The following is a 25,419-nucleotide window of genomic DNA, read 5'->3' on the forward strand; positions in this document are numbered from 1 at the left end:
ACCAAAGCAAGAATTTGAGGTTTTAAGCAGTCAAGAGCTGTTTGTGAAAAATAACTTTATGAGAAAGATGAAGAAATACCAGATAAGGAAATAACATTGGGGGCATTGCCATGATAATGTACCTGCTGCAATGTACCTGCTGCAGTTGTAAACAAGAATTGGGGATAGAGGAACAACTTCGGCCTGGGACTGTTTCTAAACATCTTGGGTTTTGGCAACTAGCCCAGAACTGTCTCTTTGAAATTGCCCAGACAACTGATGATGTGACAGAGTGGCTTATAAAGGATGTTCAATACACTCGCAATTTGGAGTCGTTCATGGCTCCATAGCCCTGTTTAGATTAAGATGTGGTAATGATGGTTCCCCGCATCCTGTGATGGGACTGAACGTTGACTGGCCACCGGGACTTCAATTCTGATCTTCAGACTCTGGTGTAGTATGCTTGGGTTATGAATGTGGAGTGAATGGTTTATTTTGTAAGCAACAAAGAGTATTTGTGGATTATATACCAACACTGTGTCCAGTATCTGCCTGCTTCCCTACCTCGTAGGGAGACTCCTGGTGCAGGTCTAACACAGGAACATGTTGCTAATGGCTCGAACAGCAGCCCAGTCAATGGAGATCGTACCAGGTTGAGAACCCAGTAAGGCAGAGACTGGTGCACCTGCGGATACAGGCGCTTCAAGCCCTTTAAGAACTAAGAGCTAATTGGGTTGGAGAACACAGATATGCCTGTCAGGGTTCCCTCCCCACTCTGAACTCTGAGGTACAGATGTGGTGACCCGCCTGAAAGACCCCCTATGCTTATATTCTACCTGCTTAGGTTAAAAACTTCCCGAAGGCACAAATTCCTTTCCTTGTTCTTGAAAGGTATTGCTGCCACCACCAAAGTGATTTAAACGAACCTTCAGGGAGGGGCCACTTGGAGCCCTATTCCCTCCAAAATGTCCCCCCAAGCACCTTCATCCCCTTTCCTGGAGAGGCTTGAGAATAATATACCAACCAAATAGGTTATTAAGGTGAGCACAGACCAGACCCTTGGGTTTTAGGACACTTAAAAACCAATCAGGTTCTTAAAAAAAAAAAAAAAAAAAGGCAAAAGAAGCACCTCTGTAAAAATCAGGACGGAAGGTAATTTTACAGGGTAATAAGACTTAAAGCACAGAGGATTCCCCTCTAGGCTTAACTTTAAAGTTACAAAACAGGAATAAATCTCCCTCTTAGCACAGGGAAAATTCACAAGCTAAACCAAAAGATAACCTAACACATTTCCTTGCTATTACTTACAATTTCTGGAATTTTAGATGCATCATTTCAGTAGGAGCTGGATTACCTGCTTGGTCTCTCTTTGTCTCAAGTGGGAACACAAAAAGAGCACAACCAACCCTCCCCTCCCCCCGATTTGAAAGCATCTTCTTTCCCCATTGGTCCTCTGGTCAGGTGCCAACTAAGTTATTTGAGCTTCTTAACCCCTTACAGGTAAAGGAGGGATTTTATGCTACCCTTAGCTGTATGTTTATGACACTGCCGTTCACTGGTGGTGGTGGTGGGGGAGCGGGGGGGAATGCTGACTCTGATGGAAGATACTGTAAGACCTTCCCCCTTCAGGTGGAGCAGGTAGTCCAGGATAAAGGAGAGTGTGGCCTCCAAGGGAGGGACCCCCTTTCTGAAGTGTCCAGAGTGAGAACCTTTTACACTTTGCTAGATTGATTGCTTTCTATCAGAATGGCCTACTACCCATAAGGACTGCTTGAACCAGTGCCCAAGCATCCCAGTTCTGTTTCGCTCAGTCACAAAGATGCCAAGCCGTCAGATACAGGGATTCCACATTTGGGTGGAGCAGGCGGCCGTGGTCCTGGGAGATAAGATCTGGCCACAATGGAAGACCAACTAGGGTATCTATCAAGAGGTCCAGCAGGTTGTGAACCAATGCCGGTGCAGCCATGCCGTCCCTATGAGAATCATGTGTGCTTTGTCTCTTTTGACCCTGAGGACCATCTTGTGGATAAGAGGTGTGGGAGGAAAGGTGTAAAGAAGCCTGCTCCCCCCCATGGCAGACGGAAGGAATCCGAGAGAACGCCCACGCTGTGCCCCACATATGAGCAGAACTGGGCGCATTTCCTGTTGCTTCTGATTGCAAACAGGTCCACCTGGGGAAATCTCCACTTCCAGAAAATAGCCTCCAGGATGGAGGTTAGAGAGACCACTTGTGATGACTGGTGAAGGACCTGTTCAGGTAGTCTGCTAGCCCGTTCTGCGAGCCCGGAAGATAAGCAGCCTCCGGGTGAATGGAGTGGGCTAAGCAGTAGTCCAAGAGTTTCAACGCCTCACGGTACAGGTGAGAGGATCAGGATCCCCATTGTTGTTTATATAGAAAATTGCTGTGGTGTTGTCCATGAGGACCGACACACATCTGCCTCGGAGCCTGAGGCAGAACATTTGACAGGTAAGGTGCACTGCCCCCAGTTCCCGGTCGTTGATCTGCTCGTGTAACTCCTCTGGTGTCCAGAGACCCTGTGTCCTGGGAGGCCCCAGTTGGGGTCCCCACCCCATAGCTGAGGCATCTGTGACCAGTTCTACTGAAGGTGCAGGTCTTGCAAAGGGAACATGGGCACACACTATGCCTTTATCCTGCCACCACTGAAAGGCTTTGAGTCTCATCAGGGGGAATGCCCTCATTCAGACTTTGTTTCCCAAAAGGTACTGTGTAATTGTCGCTGACTTCTTGGGTGCCGAAGAAGCATACCAGTGTCGGGAGGAGGCCGGCGCCGGGGAGCCCATGCTATGCTGGGTGTTCTGAATGGCCGTCGACGTGCTCCTGGTAGAGGAAGCGCTCAGTGCTGGATTAGGTTGCCACCTGAAGTGGGATGGAGTGCTGCCTCCATAAGTAGGAATTTTAATTGATCGTCTCTCTCTTTTTTGGTTTGAAGTTCCTACAGATCTGCACTCATCTTGGATAGGACACCTTCCGAGGCACTTTAAACAGCTCTTGTGAGGGTCACTAACTGGCATGTGCTTGCGGCACGCCACACAATTTGAAGCCCTGGGACCGAAGCATGTCCTGGGGCTCAGGTGGGAAAGCCCCACAGGGCAGGTGTTTACCAGAAAACTAACTACTACTATACTTATGCTAACTAACTATTTACATTTATCTACAATCTATTTACAGGAAGACTACTACTACCAGGATCACTTGCTGAGCAAGAGATACGAGTGTTCCAGCGACCGCCACAGATGGAAAGAAGGAACTGAAAAGGCAGTGGATTGTTCACGGATCAGCAGCACAGGGATGCAAGCATACCTACAGTGGAACACCCATAGGACACTACTTGAAAAAGAACCTGACATCATGATCTCTGAATGACAACAGTAGCCTTAGCCAATCCCCTTTTGCCCTCATTACTAGGCCCCCTTATGGATCAGAGAGCCCTGAATCAAAGATTTGATTATGCTGATGTACAAGATGGGCTGTGCTATCTCTGGTCCTGTCTCCTGTAAGCATTACAGGAAGACACCAAGCATCACAAACATTTTGAAACAATGAACCAAAAATGCTAATGTGTCTGGAGATTTGCTTCTAGGTCTGGCAGTCAGTTGACATCTGCTTCATATGACTGCCAGCACAGGTCAAACAATCACACTGTCCAGAAGTGCTCAGATCAACACCACATACTGTAGTTCCTCTGCAAGTGAATGGTTAGAAAAGAAATCTACCTTTGAGTCCCTAAGGTGTCACCACTACTCTTAATACAGAATGGTTTACAAGTCACAATCAAATTAGAATATCCCATGGAAAGATATTTATACTGTTTCTGGCAATCAAGATGTGCTATGCCTCTTTCAAATACAACTAACACACAGTCTCTGCCTCAAGCAGTTATCTATCTGACTTAAGATTATAAAATATGGAGAAGTGGGGGTAGCACAAACAAGCAAACTGCTCAAGGTGAAGCATGGGTGCTTCAAGGGCTAGGATTGTGCAACACCTCCGGATAGGAAGTAAATTTGGAACTGAATTTATTTTGTTGAGCTATATAGTCTCTGAGAATTTTTCCAGAAGTAACAAAAAAGATCAAGTGTCGGGGGTAGCCGTGTTTGTTGCTTTTTACAGATCTAGACGAAGAGTCCTGTGGCACCTTATAGACTAACAGATGTATTGGAGCATAAACTTTCGTGGGTGAATACCTACTTGTTCAGATGAACGTAGTGGAAATTTCCAGAGGCAGGTATAATCTAGACTGATTCTTGCCTGCATATTTATACCTGCCTCTGGAAATTTCCACTACATTCATCTGACGAAGTGGGTATTCACCCACGAAAGCTTAAGCTCCAATACGTCTGTTAGTCTATAAGGTGCCACAGGACTCTTTGTCAAAAAAGATCAATTCAACTGGCTTAAGACAAATAACAATGGACTATCTAGACTAATAGACTGCTTTAATAAACTATTCTCCTCCCCTAGAAATGGGCTTTAGAGCAAGATGACAAGAATCCATTATGGTTCAGATGGACCAGGCTGCTATAAGCCTTGGAACTCAATGGAAATAATGGGACTTTAAAATCCTGGGAATCTCTGTAGTGTGCTTCTTTCACACAGGATAGTGCTAAGCAGCTGCTGGCCCCTGGTAAGTAAAACAGTTACATTTTTAACAGGGAGTATAGAGAATTCTGTGGCTTTTGGGACTCCTCGCTTAGTCTCTGTGAAACTAACAGCTATGAAGATTTGGAGTCATACCCTGGAAGTTGGAGTTGGTCCCTGGGTGGTTCTCCAGGACATACTTCTTCAGAGCTGTGGTGGAGCAAGTCTTCGGTTCATTCATGGCAGCAATAGCAGACAGGATGGCATCTTCCATCAGACTCCCACCAAGTAGGGGCTTCTCCCCTGATTTCTTCAACTATTTTCCAAGAAGGAAGAGAAAAGCAATCAAGACAAAATTCTCCCAAACCAGCTCGGGACAAGACTCCTCTGCACCAGGTGAGCCGGGGCTCCTGCATTAGCACAGATACGTTTTAAATTAAAATGTTGCACAGGGAATACTTCCTTCCCACCCACAAGGAGAAGACAGATTTTTTAGTCAATTGTCCAGAAATGCTGTTTATTGGAGCCACTGTCCCATCTCCAAGATACACAGGAGATATATTTTTAATATACTTAGCACTGTACGGTGTGCAGGGGACCAGACTAGATGATCTCGAGGTCCCTTCCAGTCCTAGGATTTATATTGAGCTGAAGAAACTAACACCACAGACAAATTAACATGCCATGACCTTCCTCCATCCCACAGACCAGACAGCCATTGGCTTTAGACTTCCTTATGCCTCTGCCATGAGTGGGACACATGCACACACCTAGCAAAAGTATTTATGTTAAAAAAAACCCAAACCAAACAAACACTTACTAGAGTGATGAGGCAGGATGGGTGGGGTGAGACAGAGCTGAAGCAGCATGTGGAGCACTACTGACAACAAACAGGCTATAAATCTCAGCAAGAATAGCTGCTCCAAAAATGTAGACCAACCTAAGAATCCTAATACTCCACAATCTGAGAACTGTTGCATGTGAATCCTACTTGATAGGCTGCCAGAGAAGGTTGCAGCCCAATAAAATCAGATGGGGGAGAAAACAGAAGGATTATGTATGGTATAAACAACAACAGAAGGTGAAGTAAGACTAACTCTGGCCTCTGACCTGGAATGTTCCAGAAGCTCCTTTGCCTGTGATCTGCTCTAACTGGCCTTTCTCTACTGCTCTCTGCAGGGCATTCTTCAACAGCTGGGGTCTGAAAAAGATGGGCAATATAGCTTTAAAGGGGAGGTGGAGAGATGACACTTTACCCAGGGCATGAGAGTAACTATCAGCAAGTGACATGAGCAAGGAGTAATGGACATTATTTAAAGGTGAATTGACATTGTCTTCTGGTTCTACAGTTTATCCAGAAAAGATCAAGTTTCATGAGTCAAACTTTTAAATTGAAACAACTGTAAAGCAAATTTGTAGACGGGACAAGGTGGGTGACTTACTCACCAATCAGTCAATAGACAGAAGGCTCTTTACGTTCACCAATTAAAAGACTGTACATAACATCACATTTTTTGAAACCATCCACATGGGTGAACTAGCTGGCGGGCTGTGTGCCCTTTAAAGCATAAAAAAGGAAGTGGAATAAGATGCCAAGAGGAAACCTGTAAATATTCATATCCCAAAAACTAAAGCGATTACATTTATGTTATTGGTGGATGTGCAATATGAACAATACAACCTTAAGGATCAGGAGTTTCATATGGGTCACAGAAAAAAAAAAAGTCACAGGAAAAAGCATTTTATTCTCAGCTTCTAGAAGGATATTACAATGCTGAGCTAAAAATGCCAGTCTCCTTAAAGGGCAGAAGAGGGAATACCAACGGAAATTAGTGTTTCAAAACAGTGATAGAGACACCCATTACCAATATGTACCACCTGCACCTACCTTACATCCACCTTGAGCTTGGGGTAATACTGAGACACATATTTTTTGATCAGGCTGTATGAAGCTTCCTTAGGTTCACAAAGGCGGGTGAATGCCAACGGAAGGATGTCTTCTAGCTTGACTTGCTGCTCTGGAGTGGATGTGGAGGTACTTCTCTGAAATATATTTTTCAAAATATATCTAAAATCAGACCAGGGACTAGGGCTGTAGGATGGCCTCGTTGTTGAAAGAAAGGTTACTTATAGTAACTGGTGTTCTGCAAGATGTGTTGCCTCTATGGCAGTGGTCTCCAGCCTTTACACGCCCAAGATCACTTTTGGAATTTAAGGGCAACCCAGGATCTACCTTCCCAGGATCTTTCCTTCCCCGCTTACTCCACCCCCCACCGCTCGCTCTCCCCCCACCCCCTCACTCACTTTCAGCGGGGTGGGGTTCAGGAGGGGGTGCGGCCTCTGGGCTGGGGTTGAGAGGTTCGCAGTGTGGGAGGGGTCTCTGGGGTGAGCCTAGGGCAGAGGTTTGGGGTGCAGGAGGGGATGAGGGGTGCAAGGTCTGGAAGGGAGTTTGGGTGCAGGAGGGGGATCCGGGCTGGGGAAGAGTGTTGGGGTGCAAGAGGGAGTATGGGGTGCTGGCTCTGGGAAGGGGCTCAGGGCTGGGGCAGGAGCTTCGGGTGCATGAGGGGACACGGGCTGCTGGCTCTGGGAGGCTGCAGGTTGGGTGGTGGAAGACAAACGCTAGTCCTGCTGTACTTATGCTACTCCTGGTCTTAATGGTGCAGAGCCATTCAGAACCTGCCCATTGAAGGGGGCGGCACTTACCTCGGGTGGTCCCGGCCCCACCCTGCTCCTGGAATGGGCCAACGCGCCCTTGCAGCCCCTCGGGAGGGGGCACGTAGTCTGCACGTTGCCCTCTCTGCAGGGACCGCCCCCACAGCTCCCATTGGCCACAAGTATCAGAGGGGTAGCCGTGTTAGTCTGGATCTATAAAAAGCAACAGAGTGTCCTGTGGCACCTTTAAGACTAACAGATGTATTGGATGCCCACTTCGTCGGATGCATTCACCCACGAAAGCTTATGCTCCAATACATCTGTTAGTCTTAAAGGTGCCACAGGAGACTCTGTTGCCATTGGCCACAGTTTCCCAATGGGCGCTGCGGGGCGGTGCTTGCAGGCAGGAGCAGTGCGCGGAGACTCTTACACCACTCCCCCCCCTCCCCCCACTTCCCCCAAGGCCACGGAGGCATGTTGGGCCGCTGGCCGCTTCTGGGAGTGGCGTGGGGCTGGGGCAGGAAGGGAGCCTGCCTTAGTGGCAGACCCGATGCATCACCGGAGATCGCAATCGACTGGGAGAGTCTCCAGGATTGACTAGTCGATCACGATCAACCGGTTGCTGACCACTGCTCTACGGGTATTTACTGTGGGTGTGCATGTGCAATGTGCACCCGGGACTGGAAATTCTTCAATAGGTCCATGCCTGCACCTATGCCTCCAACTGAGGGCATAACAGATGGTAAATACAGATGCAGGTAGTGATCCAGGCTGAAATCCTCTGAGAAGACACCGAAAGGGCTTGGTGCGCTCCAGGTAGAAAGTCAGGGCACACCTAACATCTAGGGTGTGCAGATGCCTCTCCTGGTTGGATGCGTGAGGCTTTGAACAGAACATGGGGAGGAAGATATCCTGGTTGACATGGAATTGCGACACCATGCACAGGAATGCTGGATGGGGATGCAGTTGGACCTTGACCTTGTAGAATACCGCATACGGGAGCTCTGACACCAGGGCTTTAACCTTGGAGACTCACCTCACTGAGGTAATAGCTACAAGGAACACAACCTTCCATGACAAGTGTGAAACAGAGCAGGAAGCCAGAGGTTCGAAGGGAGAGCCAGTGAGTCTGGAGACGACTGGGTTGAGATCCCACTGGGGAATTGGGTCTGGAATAGGCCTTTCAGGAACCTGATCATCATCTCATGTGAGAATACCAATCTACCCTGGACACGAGGGTGGAAGGCTGATACGGCCACTAAGCGTACCTTCATCGATGAACAAGGCAGGCCCTGGTGCTTTAAGTGAAGCAGATAATTTAGGATGGATTGTAGAGATATTCCATTCCAATGCCCAGCTGAAGCGGCGCTTCCACTTTGCCAGGTATGTCACCCTGATAGAGGGTTTTCTGCTTTCCAAGAGGACCTGCTACTCCTGACTAGAGCAGACTTGCTTCTTGGGATTCAGCCACTCAGCAACCCCCCCTGTGAGGTGGAGAGAGGTGAAGTTTGGGTGCAGTAATTGTCAGTGATTCTGAGAGAGCAGATCTGGGCAGCTGGGAAGTGCCCACGGGGCTGCCACCGCTAAGTCCATGAGCATGCTGAACCAATGCTGGCGTGGCCAAGCTGGGGCAATCATAATGATTCGTGCCTTGTCCCTCTTGATCTTCAAGAGGGCCATGCCAATCAGTGGGACTGGTGGGAAGGCATACATCAGGTCACCTGACCACGACAGGAGGAAGGCATTGGATAGCGAGCCACTGTCGAGACCTTGCAGAGACCAGAACTGGTGACATTTTCTGTTTTGTCTGGTGGCGAACAGGTCCACTTGGGGAGCTCCCCACTTCTGGAAGAGCATCCTGACGACCACTGAGTGGAGGGACCACTCGAGGTGAGAGAAGAAGGACCTGCTGAGGCGATCTGCCAGCGTGTTCCGGACACCCAGGAGGTGCGAGGCTTCCAAGCGGGTAGCATGCTGGATACAGAAGTCTCACAGAGGAAGAGCTTCCTGACAAAAGGCTGACGATTGAGCTTCTCCCTGTCTGTTGACAGAACATGGAGGCCATGTTGTCTGTCAGCACCTGCACTACACAACTGCACAGATGGGGAAGGAACAATTCGCAAGCCAGGTGGATGGCCCTGAGCTCTCTGATGTTTATGTGCAGCGACAGCTCCTTTTGAGACTATAGCCCCTGAGTTCTGAGTGTACCGAGGTTGGATGCATCTAAAATCAGGGACAACGTGGGCCATGGATTCACAAACGGCACACTTTCCAACACTGGAGTCGGGTTGCACCACCACTGCTGTGAGGGGAGTATCCGCGGCAGGACCGTGAGAAGTTTATCCCGTTGAGGTCTGGCCGGGGAGCAGACAGACAGATACCAGCCACATCTGGAGAGGTGGAGCCAGAGTCTCGTGTGCTGGACAACGCAAGTGTATGCCACCATGTGCCCTAATAGCCTGAGACAGACTCGGGCTGTGGTGAGCAGTGACCTGGGCGATCAGATCTTACACTGCCCTGAATCTGGCTTCTGGCAGGAATGCTCTGGCTTAGGTAGACTTGAGGACCACGTTGATAAACTCTATCCTCTGCACCGGTACCAATGTTCAATTTTATCAACAGGCCCAGTGCTTGACAGGTGGCTCGCAGTGTCATGAAACTGCATTGGACATGGTGCCTAGAGCGGCCCTTGATGAGCCAGGCATCAAGGTACGGGTAGATCTGGATACCCTGACATCTGAGGTAGGCTGAGACTACTGCCATGCACTTTGTAAATATCCTCGGTGCCATCGCTAGGCCAAATAGGAGCACTGCAAACTGGTGTTCCCGATGACAAATGTAGGAACCTTCTGTGGCCATGAAATATTGAAATATGAAAGTAAGCGTCTTTCAGATCGAAGGCAGTGTACCAGTCTCCCAGATTGATGGGGAATGATGGAGGCCAGGGAGACCGTGCTGAACTTCAACTTCTTGAGACACTTGTTGAGGATTTGCAGGTTGAGGATGGGGTGTAAAATAAAAAATCTGAATGAGTAAAACCCTTTCTCTCTCAAATGCTGTGGAACTTCCTTCACAGCTCCCACCCACAGGAGGCCTTGCACCTCCTGAGCAAGCAGATGCTCATGAGTAGGGTCCCTGAAGAGGGACAGGGAGCAGGGGTGGGAGGGAGGGATAGAAAGGAATTGGAGGGTATACCCCCCCGCCACAGTGCTGAGTACCCACTGGTCTAATCTTATAGAAGTCCAAACAGGGAGGTAGGGCAATAAACAGTTGGATCCAACACCCCTTTTGTTTTCCAAGATACCAGTTGGAAGGTCACCCTCGACCACACCCTCAAAATACCTGTTTGTTACGCAGCTGGTGGAGCTCGAGTGAGCCGAGGAGGCTGGCAGTTGGACTTGTCGGCGCTTAAAGTCCTTGGCCTTTTCACAGAAGGGCTCTGATCGGGACTGGCTCCTGAATCTGTGGGTCTGCTGCAGTCTGAATTACTTTCTTGCGGGCGCTGGTGTATAAAGGTCCAGGGAGTGCAAAGTAGCCCTAGAATCTTTCGGGCCATATAATCCATTGTCCGCTCCAAAAACAGTGCCAGGCCATTGAAGGGGAGGTCCTGGATTGACTCCTTTACTTACACCAACACCCCAGACTATTGCAGCCAAGACGCGTGCCTCATGGAAATGGCTGAAGCCATAGTCCTGGCTGCAGAGTCCGCCACGTCTTAGGTTGCTTGGAAGGCAGTCCTTGCCACGGTCTTGCCCTCGTCTTTTTAAAATTCATATGGGCCTCTCTCCCACTGGTAATCCAGCGGGTCCAAATTTCATCCAACTTTGTGGGGATCTGCAGGGAGGGGATAAGGGGAGTTTCCTAGCTTTGTTTTTTTGTTATGTTAGATCGCAATTCCTACAGAGGACAGGTTGCTTATTTACCAAATCAGCGGTCATGGTTCACCGGTGTGGTCAGATGTTCGGCTGCATATGTGTTTTTTCTCTGTGTTCTCCCTGTGTGCTGCCCCAGCTCTGCGCAGACAGCTGGCACACCAGACCTCGAGCAAACTGCCCAATGATCACAAGATCCGTCAAGGTATGAAAGCACCAGGCCAGGTTTATTGTCGATGAAGCACGGTACTAGTATCCCGTACACTCTACCGGACCACTAATACATGTATGCCCGTAACAATGGATTAGCTCATTGAACAGCAGAACTTTCTGTTCCTCCCTAGGCGAGACAAACACACTCCGCCTGAGATGCATTTTTATATCCTGATACAAACAAGTTACATACAGCCCCTCTGACAAAATTACTTCCCCCTGACGTGGCTAGTTATTGCCCATTACCTTGTACATGTTGGTTCGATCAAAACATTATAAAATGTTTTATAAACATAATGTTATAGTCATAGTGGCCAAGTAGGGCCTGGTGATTGGCCCCTCTCAATTGGAAGCTGGTAGTTGAATAAATTTTTCTGCCAAAAGAGATCAAGCTTCCTCATCTCTTTGTTCTTAGGGGTCAAACCCAGTTGCCCTTGTCTGTCGCGCTCATTGGCCGTGGATACGACCAGCGAGCTCAGGAAGGAATGGGTATAAAGGTATTCAAAGCCCTTGGCCGGGGACATAATATTTCCTCTCCACCCACTTGGAGATGGAGAACAGGGAGGAGGGAGTTTGCCACAAGGCCTTGATCACTTTTACCACTCCCTCGTGGACGGGTAAGGCCATCGTAAGAGGGGGCGGCTGCATTCAAAATGTTGAATAGTGTGGAGGGTTCCAACAACTCCTTGGCCCCTAGCTTCAGGTTTACTGCCACCCTTTTAAGTAGCTCTTGATGAAAGCCTCGCTACTACCTCATCAGGTGAAGAGGATGAGGAGTTAGGTATAGGCGGGTCAGTCAACTCCGTTTTCCCTGCCAGGGGAGCCTCGGCTGAGGCTGGCTGCTCTTGGGGGACTCTGCTCTGATTCCTCCTCTGAGTCAGGGGGCGGGCGGGAGACTGTCGCCAACTACTTCTCAGATATCTCTGAGACTGACCATGCTCCAAAATCTGAGGAAGCCCCCAGGGGTTCCAGAACTGCCATGGAGCTCATGCGCTCACAGGCGGTACCAGGGGGAATCCTGATGCCTCCGGTGGGTGATTTGGCCCGCAGGCAATGTACCTTCCTTGCTTTCCAAGCTTGAGGAGGAAGAAACTTGTCTCCGGGACCAAGGAGGTACTGCTTCCACCTGTCTGTCCTTTCCATGCTGGCCGTCCCCACATTCTTCTCTTGGGGACCAGTACTGGGATGTCGACACCTGGTGCCGTGTCTCCGGTGATAGCAGATTAGTGAGGGTAATGCGGCGATCAACGCCTCGCACTCTGAGAGTGGTGCCTCTCTATTGACCTGGAGCAGGAGCAGGGAGACCTTCATCTCTATTCCAGAGATCATGGATGTATCGACAATCTGGAGATTGGGGACAAGACTCCGGAGATTGGCGCTGTGAGTCCCGAGAGTGATGCAGATGCTCAGGGGAACGGTGCTAGGCCTCTGGAGACTGGCAACTCACCTCTGTCGGTCTCTGCCAGACAGCTGGTGATCAACATCGGGATCCAGACAGCAGTGCCTAGAGTCCAGGGAGTGGAGCCGGGAACTCTGGCAGGTAATCCGACTGATATTGGAGGGCTGGCGGCGTTGCTCTGGAGGCCGCTGACAGGATGCCACCTGCGACGTTGCCGGGGATCGGTGCTGCGGAGTCGGAGATTGCTAAAAGGGCCCCCATGGTGGGTTTGCCCCTAGAACGGGCAACCTCGCTGACAGGCGTCAGCGGCAACAGAAGGTGCAAGTGGCCTGGAAGGTGTAAGGGCCGCTTCTTGGGGTGGCGGACGGGTCTCGGAGGAAGCTTGACAGCTCTGTGGACACTAGAGCTTGGCTACAGAAGGGGTGAGTTGCCTCACCCAAGTCTTTGCTTGCCTCCGGCTCTCTCTTTCCTCTTACGGGATATACGATACTGCCCTCTCCCAGGCTTTTTCTGATTCTTAGCCAGCACTGGGAATGGGGAGGTCCCAGAGGTTGGTGGCACACACTGCACTGACATGGCAGTGCTCAGGGTTGAGTCCAATCTGGCTAGTTCAGAGGCCAACTCCATAAGGAGTGCTTGAAGCCGAATGTCCCACTCCTTTTTGGTGCGCAGATGAAACTTTTACAGATGCAACACTTGTCATTTACGTGGATTTCCCTCAAGCACTTCAGACAGCTTTGGTAGGGATCACTGACAGATATAGGTTTTTTTGTAGCAGTCAGAAGGCTCGAAATCCGGGGACCGGGGCATGTCCCATCCCTGGGCTAAGTCCTGTAGGGGACTATTTCTACACTAAACATTAAGGGAACTATTAAAAACTAAAACAGAAAAACGCTAAACAACTATATACAGTATAATCACAAATAGGAACACTAACTGTATAACAAAGTAAAGCTTGCTGCAGCAAGGGAATGTTCCAGCACCATCACTGGTGGTTAAAAAAAAAGAACTGAAGGGGGCGGGGGAAGCCAGTGGTGCCCCTTATACCAGAGCATACACGCAGCACTCTAGAGGGCACCAGAGCCGGTTCCCTATGGATACTACTGAGGGAAAAAACTTCTGGCACTGGTGCATGTGGCAAGCACACATGCCTACAACAGAATGAACATGAGCAAGCACTCGAAGAAGAACCTTGTCTTTATGAAAAACTGTATAAGGTAGGTGTGCCATAAGGGCCCCAACCTTCTCTCCCCTTCTAGCCAATGTAATCGCTGTCAAGGAGGCAACTTTTCAAAGGAAGACTGAGGAGACAGCAGAAGACCAAAGGTTCAAATGGTGGTCTCATAAGAGCTGAAAGTACAATCTTAAGCGCCCTGGCAGGGACAGATTTTGAAACTGGAGGGGGAAAATGGGGGGGGGGGGGGGAGGGAGAGAGGAAGAAATAGGATGGGACTGTCCTTATATTGCCCTTCAGGAACTTCACAGTAGTAGGATGGGTAAAGCACCCCTCCACCAGGGCGTAGAAAGCACGGAGAGCTACCGTGTGGAACACGTAGGGAGTACATAGACAAGCCTGACTTCTTCAGTGAGAGAAGATAGTCCAGTACGAGGGGTATTCCCGATGCCTCACGATGTAAGTGGTACTCCAGAACCAAAGGGAGAATCGTATCCACTTCAGTGTAAATGCTATTCCACTGAGAGGATCTCCTGCTGTTGTTGTTTAGGATGGATTGAACATTCTGAGAGCATGCCCTCTCTATGCTTGTTGTCCATCCAAAAACCACGCTGCCAGATGCAGGGAAGCTGGGTCGGAGTGGTTTGTCCTGCCCATGTTCTGGGACAGTAGGCCCAGGAATGGTTGTAGGATGGGAAGCTAGCTTTAGGATGGTGGTGAACCAGAACTGCCTCAGTCACTAGGGGCCTGTCAGGATCACTGTCACCCCAACAAGCTTGATTTTACCCAAGTACACGAGGTACCAGGTGGATGGAGTGAAGGCATACATCAATGGGTCTGACCATTGTACCAGGAAGGCATCCCCTTGGAGTTGAGGTCCTGGGCAGCCTGGGAGCAGTATGACAGATACTTCTTGTTCCGCTGGGTCAAAAAGAGATCCTAAGATAGGACCTTCTTGCTGAAAAATGCACTACACTATCAACAGGTAGGAGTTCCTACTCGTGATCCACATAGAAATGTCTGCAAAGGGAGTTATTATTGCTGGAATGTGTACTCCTGAGAGGGTGATCTGGTGGTCTGAGGCACCAATTCCAAAATTGGATTGCCTCTCTGCAGAATGGGGTGGATCTTGCTTCTTCTTGTTTATATGTTGGACTGTGTTCATATTGTCTGACTTCACTTGGATGTGTGGAGACTGGATAATGGGTAGAAACATCTTGCAGGCTTTGTGAATTGGCTGAAGCTCAAGTAGGTTGATATGCAGCCCAGATTCTTTTGGGGACAAGGAGTTGTGGGCTGTCTGGTCATAGCTGCTCTCCCACCAGCACATTTCATGGAAGAGAAACTTTGTCCAATGAGTACCTGACTGGGACACAGACTATCCTTAACCATGTTTGGAGGCACTGCAGGTGCAGCTGTGCAAACAGGGTGACACAAACCACATGGCAGTGTGCACCTAACAGGACCAAGCAGGATCATACTGTAGTCTGAGGACTGAGACAAAGCTGGGCAATGAGATCCCTCATAGCAAGGAATCAGTCTTGAGGTAAGTAGGCCATTGCTATGAATGAGTTCAGATCCATCCCGACTAATTATATGATTTGTGTGGGCATTAAAGTTGACTTGTCTAAATTTAGCTGGAATCTCAGGAATGAAGGAGCTGAAGTGCAGCAGGGGCTGCTGCTTACATTTCCTGACATGACCAACCCACGAGCAGCCAATCCTCCAGGTAGGAAAATGTTGGTCTGCCTTGGCTACCAGTATAAGCGCTTTTGTAAAGACCCTCAGGGCCATCAGGAGGAACCTTTTTTTTTTCCTTGGGGGGGGGGGGGGGAGGAAAGGAGGGGAAGAGAAGGGGAATGTCCAAATGAAAGTATGCCTCTTTCAAATCAAGGGCTGTAAACCAGTCACCTCAGTTGAGGGAGGGTATCAGAGGCCAGGGTGATCATCCTGAACTTTGAGCGCTGAAGACATTCAACTGCCTGAGGTACAGCATGGGCCTCCAGCCCCCCTTCTTTTAGGCATGAGAAGTACCTCGGGTAAAAGACTTGGTAGTATGGGCTCTATTTTGAGAATTCTCTAATGAGACGGGTCCCTGAAAAGGGACTGGGATGGGGAGAGAGCAACTTTAGTGTGTAGCTGTTTGATAGCATCCAGGACTCATTTGTCCACTGTGATAATGCAAGAGAACTGGGAGACAATGGGCCAGACAGCCACCAAAAGTGGGGATAGTGAGCAGCGCAGAGACTGGTAGATGCCCTCATGTAGCGCATCAAAATACTTTCTGGAGGCAGCTAAGACAGTAGAGTAGAGTGCGACAGTGTGGGATGCCAGCCATGCTGGACAATTCCTTGGGGGGCGGGGGGGAAATGTCACAGACTCACAGGGTGGTTGGGGGGAGCTTAATGAGACAAGTCCCATGGGGCCTTGGGAAAGGATACAGATGGATTATGTAGGACCCCTACCATTAAATTACAGGGGGGGGAATCCATTTATACTGGTGGTGGTAGATGCTTTTAGCAGGTGGGTGGAGGCATTCCAAACAGGATACCAAACTGCCAAGGTGACAGCTAAAAATCTGGTCAATAAGGTATTTACTTGTTGGGGGGGGGGGGTTTTCAAAAATAAATTGACTCTGACCAAGGAGCTGCTTTCCAATCAGATCTGATGGGGGAGCTCACAGCACTCACCGGAATCACACAGCTGTTCCATATTGCTTATCACCCGCAGGCTGTGGGACAGGTGGAACGCATGAATCGCACTATTAAAAGTGAATTGAGAAGGGGGGTAGAAAAAGGAGGGAAAAATTGGTCACAATTGTTACCCTTTGTTCTAATGAGAATACGGGCCCGAGAATCAAAAGGTACAGGATTCTCCCCCCCCCATGAAGCTCTTATGGGAAGGCCAATGGAACAGTGGGAAATTGCGCTTGCTCCAGTACCTGGAGCGATTACTATACATGGATTAACACAAGAATGGGTTTTAAACCTAATTAACCACAGCAGGCAGTGGCCTGGCAAAATGAGCAAGGAGCAGCAAAAGTCAAAACATGGTATAATCTACCAGGAGAATACAATATACCACAGTGGGTGATTGAGTGATATACCAGATTCCCAGCTTGATAAAACCCTGGCTGGGATGATTTAGATGGGGTTGGTCCTGCTTTGAGCAGGGGGTTGGACTAGTTGACCTCCTGAAATCTCTTCTAACCCTAATCTTCTATGATTCTACGATTCCAGGACACCACCATTCATGAATGGAAGGGCCTTTACCTGGTCCTTAACCAATTAGGGCTCAGTTTACTATTACTGGCAACAGGAGTGGGTTCATTGTACACAAAGAGGTACAAGCACACAAAAGATGAGAAACAAGAAACAATGATGTTATTTGTTTTACAGAAACAAAATTCAAAGGATGGTGGAATGGAGAAAATCAACAACGCTAAAATGTGGAAAGGTAAATGATACCTGTGGATGTGAATGTTTAATAATCCAGAACAGAGGTGTAACCACTCACCGAATACCCACCTGTGATTTAATGAAGGGGGAAGAGGAATGGGAACCAATTCCAGCCATATGGGTTAAGGGAGAGCGTAGAGAGGGAATGGAATTTGCTTCCGCCCCACTGGTAAACTTAATTATACTTGTAGTGTCCCTCCCTTGGTACCACCCCTTCCAATATACGGTCATGTTCTGTTCTGGGAGGGGGGGGGGTGTCTTGTGTCTGGGGGGCGATGAGCCCACCTCTTATGTACCTGATGGGAGGGTTAAGGAGCGAGGTTACTTTTGGCCATGATCACTTTCTTGCAGACTTTGTGTCTCCTCCTTACACTTTCCCTGCTCCTCCAGCTGCTTGGTTACCATAGCAACTGATTAGGTCCCTTATCTTCTCTTGTTACTGAAAGGTAAGGCTACCAGCTGGGGGGCAAGGGGAGGGAGAAGGAGGGGAGTGCAGCCTTGTGCTTACTTTTGCTTGCTTACATTCTTTTGCTTGCTTATTCAGCCTGTTTAAACTAAAAGCAAGGCCAGAAGCAAGATTATTTATTATTGTTTAGTCTTTACCCTATTTACTTCACATTCTCCTAACACGGACCATCAATGGACTATTAGCCATGATGGTCAGGGACAACCCCATATTCTGGATGTCCCTAAATCTCTGACTGCTAGAAGCTGGGACTGGATGACAGGAGATGAATCACTTGATAAATGCCCTGTTTTATTAATTTCCTCTGAATCATCTGGCACTGGCCACTATTGGGAGACAGGATACTGGGCTAGACAGACCATTGGTCTGACCCAGTATGGCCATTCTTATGTCATGCTCCAACACTGGAGCCAAAGGTACCGTGGAATCCTATCCTGACCTATCCGGAACAGGAGTAGATGGGGAGCACATGACTGCACTGGAGCTTCCAATTCACAGCTGGGGCAAGCTATTGGTGGATGTTGGCCTGACTGAGTCAGGACATCCTATAGCAGGATTGGATCTAAGAATGACTGAGGATTCCAGATCTGTATAAATAGCTAGTCCCTAGAAGAGGGCATATTGAGGTTCAGCCTGCCAGATGTCTTGGGCTTGGCCTGAACTGTCCATCTCACCTTAGAAGTGGAGGACTTATGCAGGGCCAGTACCACCAGTGCAGAGAGAGAATGATCCCTTCTGTTTCTATTCAGTGCATGAGTCGTTACTGTACTTTCACTGGAAGTTTTCAGCGCCTTGGAAGCTCCCAATACCGTCAATGTAATCTTCTTCCTGTAGTCCAGGTGCACCTGTTCTGGGGCACAGAGTCTAGCAGGAGGAAGAGACAAAGGAGACCCGTTTTTAGAGAATTTATGGGGAGATGTGTCCCTCTTCTTGTGGGGTTGTTGGCCCTTGCCTTCCTCATGCTTCTACTTGATAGTCCATTTCTCGAGGCCTCCCACCTGTTGGGACAAGACACAGGAAGGGTGTTGCCTGGAGGCTCTGAATAGGTAGTTGGGGAGTAGGAGGGCCCAGGTTCTGAACAGGGCCTCATGGAGAGCTCCAGAGCTTCTGAGCCTGAATTAGTGAGATTGCCTGGTACACAGGGAGAAGCGTGGCAGATGCCACACTTTGAAGGGATGTGTGCTTCCCCGAGGTAATACAGGCAGCTCTCATGTGGGTCGCTCAGTAGGAAGACCTGGGGCTAGCCAGGCAAGGCTTGAAGCCTGGAACTTTGGGCATAATAGGTACCCAAAACTCAAGCTATTTAAAATTTTGAACAACTATTTACAATATTTACAGGTTTGACGAAGCAAAGCATTGAAGAGCAGAATTGGACATAGGAGGGTTCCATCACAGACCACAAGTTGTAGAAAAGGAACTGGAGGGACTGCTGATCCGCACCACCCCTTATGTTCTTGGTTGGGGGCACAAAGGGGTGCAGAGTGCAAGCATGGACCAACGGACACTGGTATTGAAGAATTTCCAGTACCAGGTACACAGAGCGTGCACACCCACAATGAATAGGGATCAGCACTTGAAGAACCTGGCTACATGTTTAATAAAACAAAGTTATAATAAGGCAGCTTTTCAAACTTAAAGTTGCATCAACAAGTTAAAGGGGCATTGTTTACATGAAATCTAGTCAATTTGTCTGGGATTTGTCTGGGATTTTCAAAGGAGTCTAATGGAGCTGGGCACTTACAATCCCAGCCTTAAATAACAGAGTTAATACACCTGACCTGAATGCTCTTGACCACATGTGGGTTTAGTCACATCTTCCTTTTTATCGTTTTAATGTCTCTTCTCCCATTCCTAATTGCTGTGTGAAAGTTTTTAACTGTTTATGTGACTCTGACTTTACATTATCATCAAATGCACAAAAGCAAAACTGAAGAGGTGAGGTTCCCCCATGCATTCTGCATCAGTTCTATTAATCTGTAGAAACAAAAAAGACCGGAGTGTGATTTTTAAGTCGGTGTTCCTTTTAATCAAGCCTTCACACGTTGGTTTCCCTATCAGTTCCACAGTAGTAGGAGATGGATGATTAGAAAGGGGAGTTCTGCTCTTTACACAAAAATATCCTGGTGAAGAATCAAAGGCAAGAAAATGCAGAAGATTTGTGAATAGTTATTCACGTGTGGGAACTGCACATCCAGACAGTTTTCACAACAGGCCAGGTTGCTAGCTACTTGTTTTTAATTAGATTATTAATTGCTGCTGCAGCAGGCTAAGTTATCCTACATGAAGAAAGCAAACAGCGATGAGAAATACTGATTTGCTTCAATGCTTTGCAAGGACATGAAGTGACATATTAGCATGGATCAGCTGCAGTAGTCTTTAATGCAGCAACACAGCTTTATTTTAAAAAAGAAACAACTCTGCAGTAGGTTCCTTTCAAAATCCATGTGTCCTACATGTACCTACCACAATGTTTGATGTATCTCAGCCAGTGCATCAAATGCCCCTACAAGAACTATGTGGGTGAAGTGAGACACCACTACGTTCTCGAATGAGCTCGCACAGGAAGAAAAAAAAAAAAAAAAAAAAAAAAAAAAAACAACCCACACTATACAATTGTGGGTGAATACTTTTTGCAAATATCCATATCTGACTTTTCAGTCCTCATCCTCAAAGGAAACTTCAAAAGAAGGCCCTGGGACCATAAATTCATAACTCTGTTAGACACTAAAAGTCATGGACTCAAAGACACTGGTTTTACAGCTAATTACAACTTGTAACCTACTAACCTTCTTTTCCTATGACTGTAGAGGTACTATTGCTAAAATCATTTTAAATGGTTTCCTGCAATGTGTTAACCCCTTATGCTTAACAATCTGTCCCACCTGGTATTTAGCTGTGACACGGATTACTTTTTCCGGAGCCGAAAAAGAGCTCTATGAAGCCTGAAAGCTTGTACCTTCCATTAACAGAAGTTGATCCAGTAAGAGATATTATGTAACCCACCTTGTCTCATTAAGAACTAGACAGACCAAATAAATGATTTCTATGATAGGAAAAAATTACCTGTGAGAACATGTTTTACTGATTATATTTGGGGGGGAAGGTGCAGCTGTTGAGTGTCTGGTTTTTGGCCATACTGCATTTTGTACAATATGTTTTTTGTTGTATTTTGCTGGGCACCTCAAAGGCCTTTGAGACCATATTTATTATTAAAACGGATACATCTTACCTTTCTGTCTCTGGATTTCGGAACAGTTTTCCCTGCATTAGAGACCACCACAAAACTCCCAGAGGCTCCCTTTCCTTTCACCTATTTTAAAAGAATAATTTCCATTTCATTCCCAAGTAAGCAATAAATTAACTTTCAATAATGGCCAGTTGAGAAAGGACGTAGTATATTGTGCCAAAGAATTACCTGTACACTGCGCACCTTACAGGGACACAGGAGAGCTCTCCTGCCAACAAAATAAAACCACCCCCAATGAAGGGTGGTAGCTTTGTTGGTAGGAGAGCGTCTCCGGCTGACAAAGTGCTGTCCACACCGGGTGCTGTTCATCGGTAAAACTTTTGTCGGTCAGGGATTTTTTCTCCCCCCCACATCCCCAACTGACAAAAGACAGTCTTAGATTGGAAGGCATCCTGGCAGTAAACTGCCACAAATCCAGAGACTTGGATTTGAGCCCTCTATCGTAATCATAGAGAGCAGCACAATGAACCTCAGAGGCACTGGTGATTTTAAACAATAGGGGCTGACCTTTCTGTAAGACTAAAGGAGCTAGTTGGTAACAAAAGGCAATTATAATAGCACAATGCCTTGAGCAGATGATCCTGTGATGCTGGAAATCTGATGTTGCCAGGACAAAACATACTTTTAAATGAGACATGCTGATACAAAGGTGAGACAGCTAAAACTTACGGTGAAAACACAAGCTGTTGCAATGCCATAAACCACAGTTCACCATCAAGATATAGACAACTGTATCTTGTCCAGAAACTTAGGAAGTATATGGTTCCTAGAACAATGCTGACACTCTGTCAATGATCAAAGAAGCTGAGACAAAGGTATAGTAACCTTCATGAGGGAGAACAAGATCACCCAAATGACATGACTATTGAGTGTCTCACTACTTGGTTAACATGGGTGTTTTCACCCACCTCTGCAGTGCTGCTCAAAGTGGCTCTTACCTGTCTGATGACTCCCCTCTCCAGCTCCCTTTTCAGCGCTTGCTTTAGAAGATAGCCTCTCCTCTCAAGCTCCAGGGAAGGGTACTTGTGGATAATGTATTTACGTATGGCAACCACTGATGCACCACTCTTTTGAAAGCATGCCTGAAATAGAACCAACAAGTTAACAAACCACATGCAACAGAACTACCTCTCCATGGGACCAGAGGGGTAGAGATTAACTGTTGCATATATGACGGCACAGTGGCCCAACATGCCAGGGCTGCCTTGGTCCCACATTGGTTTCAGAAGCAAAGAATAGCACTAACAATGTCACATCTTTCTACCCTTCACAGACCGACTGAACAGCAGACAACATGAAAGTAGTGTGGTAAACAGGTGGACAGCCCACTTGTCCTGTGTCATGGTGTAGCAATTTTTGTTGTAACAGAGCCTGTCACTCCTTACAGCAAAACAACAACCGCACAACTGTTAATATGTTCCACCCATGTCAGACCAAGTTACAGTTACGGAAGTAATTGCCAAATTTCCACTCCCAATTTTTTGCCATGAATGTTGAGAGTGAAACTAGCAGGCTAAAAACAGAAACTAAGCTACAAATTCATATTTTAAAGTTGCTTCTTTCAGGGATTCAGGTTTAGGATACCAAATGTTACTTTAAAATCTCCTTGTTAAGTATAAGATCTCTTGAGATTATAACAATACTATAATTCTGCTTGTTTTGTAGCCCAGTTGTTATCCTAAATCAATTACTTAAGATTTTTTTTTTTATTTTAAATCAATTAATTGGTAGTTCCAAGGGTTTAACTTGATGAAACTCTAGGTATAAAGTCAATTTGCAGGTCTAGGTAGATTTAGGACGACTACCCACATGTACAGTCATGTAACATGGGATGAATTTAACCCACACAGAGCACAGTTATGAGCCTTAGTATCTACACCGTTACCTGCCTCTTCTAAATAACAGCCAGCAATCTAGGATTTAGAGCAACCTAGAGTTTAGAGCATTTCTTCTCTCTTCCTCCAATGGATTTTGACGAAACTTCGGTAGACTGCAGGGGCAGGAGAGGTAGAGTCTTTTGCAACCAAGGCTGGTGGAGCCCAGACTCCCTGCGAAGGGAGTGTGCATTGAGTGAGTTCTAAGGGGAAGGTGGCAGTGTTACTGCTACAAAAAGGAGCTTGGGCCAGAGCCAGAAGTGGGGATGAAGTAGACTTAAGACCACTGACATTTTTGGACTTAATTTGCAGTATTTCATCCATTTTGAGCTTTGAAAGACACACATAGCAAATTGCTGTGCCAATCAATATAAGCCTGGTAGAACACAGCTAGAAGCAGAAGCACAGCAGATTGGTTAACTCAGGCCAGCAGTCAACCAAAGTCAATGCAACAGTTTCTAATGAGTCAAGCAGGAAGAGGAACAAAGTCTAGACAGAGAAAAGTTAGTCAAGAGCCCCCCTCAGTTACATCACTGACTGAGAAACAGAACTCAAGTGCCAGGAGTCAAGAGTGTAGTAGAAAGAGGACTTGAAACATAAGCCTTGTATCAGAGGCCTGAGCTAAAATAATGGTCAAAGCTGTGCTGATATAAAGCAGAGTCAGGCTGCGAGCTACGTAGGGCCTGCTCACAAAATCTGGCAAGAACAGGGCTGATAGTGCAGAAACACAAATTCCTAAGAAGTGCTAGGCACAGGCCATGCATGCAAACCCATTCCAGAGGGGTGGTATCAGAAGACCTCGATACCAACACATTCCCCAAAAGATAACAGGAACATGCTAACCCATCTTGAAGATAAGGTCAGGATAACAGCATGATGGATAGAGATGTTTTGATCGAACCAATAGGTACATGGTAATGGGTGGCGGTTAGCTACATCACAGGGTGGTATCTAGGTAACTGAGGGCAGTAACACAGGGTGTCTGAGGGCAGTAACTAGCCACGTCAAGGGGGCAACATGTAACTTGTTTGTATCTGTGTATAAAGATGTATCTCAGAGGTAGTGTCTTTGTCTGGCCAAGGGAAGAATGGAAAGTCCAGCCATTCACTGAGCCAATCCATTGTCACGAGCATACATGTGTTAGTGTACCACTGAGCCATGGCATTAGCACCGTTAGTTCCTTTGCTGAAAACCGAGTCTGTGGATTTAGTGGGCAGCTCAATCAAAGTCTGCTATCTCCGCAGAGCTGGGACAGCAGAGAGAGAAAACACACACACACACACACCCCCATCTGACCACAAGGAATTTCTGTCACCAAAGTCCAACAGTATACAATGTATTATAGCTAATGGTATAACTACACTACAAAAGGAAGTTTCCCTTTAAAAGTACAGTATTATTCATGTCTATACAGAAAGCTGACCTGAACACAAGGGCACAACAACATTACAGTGGGATTTCTGGACCTCCTATTATGATTATTTTTCCCTGCCCCACCATCGTAGCAGCACAGTTATGTTAATACAGATACAGGATCTCTTGCCTTATCTACGCACTTATAACATACTCCTTGTAGTATCTGAATACCTACTTGTCCATGCCTTAACACATGCTAAAGGTGATTTTGCTTACCCACAGTCAGAATTAAGTATATATTAGTCCCAAGATAAGAAACTGCAAGGATGCAACTGTGAATCCTAAGAATCCTCAAATTCATAATATATTTTATATCTGACATACAAAGGGAATGAAGTCTTCCACTTGCCTTGATGGCCTCAGTTAAGATAGCATCCATCTTTGGGCGTGAGGAGGCAGCCATCTGTGTTTGTTTCTGTGCTCTAGCTAGTTGGCTAGCAGAAAGTGTTGCCCATGAGGGAATGGTCTTTTTCACTTTCTTCTCCTTTTCTTTAGACTGATCCTTCTCACTTAGGGGGAAAAAAATAGTGACAGTAAGACAACAGATACTGCACCGAGACAGCCCATGGAGCAAAGAAGCAAAACAAAGGGGAAAAAAAAAAAATCTCAAAAGGTTGTCTTGAAAAGGAAGGGCTTTTTAAAAAAATATAGGAGGAGGCTAAGTGGATAAAGCACTGAGGACTTTATATTAAATTGATATATTTTGAAGCATAGACTGTGGTAGTTCAGTACCAGAGGATAAATCCCAAACCCCTCAAAAAGACAGATTAATTTATTGCATAACTAACAGACGTGTTCAAGACCAACAAGGACACAAGGAACTAGAGATCTGCCCTTGTCCCTTCGGCCAGAAGGATTCACACAGTATATCACACAACTCTGTAACTTTCCTTTGGATAACACAGGGTTCCAAGACAGAATGGAGGCCCATATGCAGGCCAGGTCTACCCTACAAACTTTTGTGGACATACCTGTGTCAGTCAGGTGTGACCAACACAGCTGTAATGGTCTCTAATGTAAATCGTTATATTGGCAAAACTGCACTTCTGCCAATGATGCCTGGTTAAGC

The 25,419-nt window shown here is 47.1% G+C and overlaps 1 protein-coding gene across 5 annotated transcripts in view; it reads right to left on the reverse strand.

Annotated features, from left to right (window-relative positions):
- HP1BP3 (heterochromatin protein 1 binding protein 3) overlaps positions 1–25,419 on the reverse strand; it is a 75,864-nt gene that overhangs the window by 17,769 nt on the left and 32,676 nt on the right. For all 5 annotated transcript variants that reach the window (XM_054009073.1, XM_054009072.1, XM_054009071.1 and 2 more), the window contains 6 exons: positions 24,700–24,859; positions 21,999–22,142; positions 21,043–21,123; positions 6,468–6,622; positions 5,690–5,780; positions 4,736–4,895 (listed from right to left, as the gene is read on the reverse strand). In XM_054009073.1, coding sequence (XP_053865048.1) covers positions 4,736–4,895; positions 5,690–5,780; positions 6,468–6,622; positions 21,043–21,123; positions 21,999–22,142; positions 24,700–24,859 — 791 coding nt within the window. The remainder of the gene's footprint in view (positions 1–4,735; positions 4,896–5,689; positions 5,781–6,467; positions 6,623–21,042; positions 21,124–21,998; positions 22,143–24,699; positions 24,860–25,419) is intronic.

This window comes from Malaclemys terrapin, chromosome 19, assembly GCF_027887155.1.
Source record: "Malaclemys terrapin pileata isolate rMalTer1 chromosome 19, rMalTer1.hap1, whole genome shotgun sequence".
Taxonomy (NCBI): domain Eukaryota; kingdom Metazoa; phylum Chordata; order Testudines; family Emydidae; genus Malaclemys; species Malaclemys terrapin.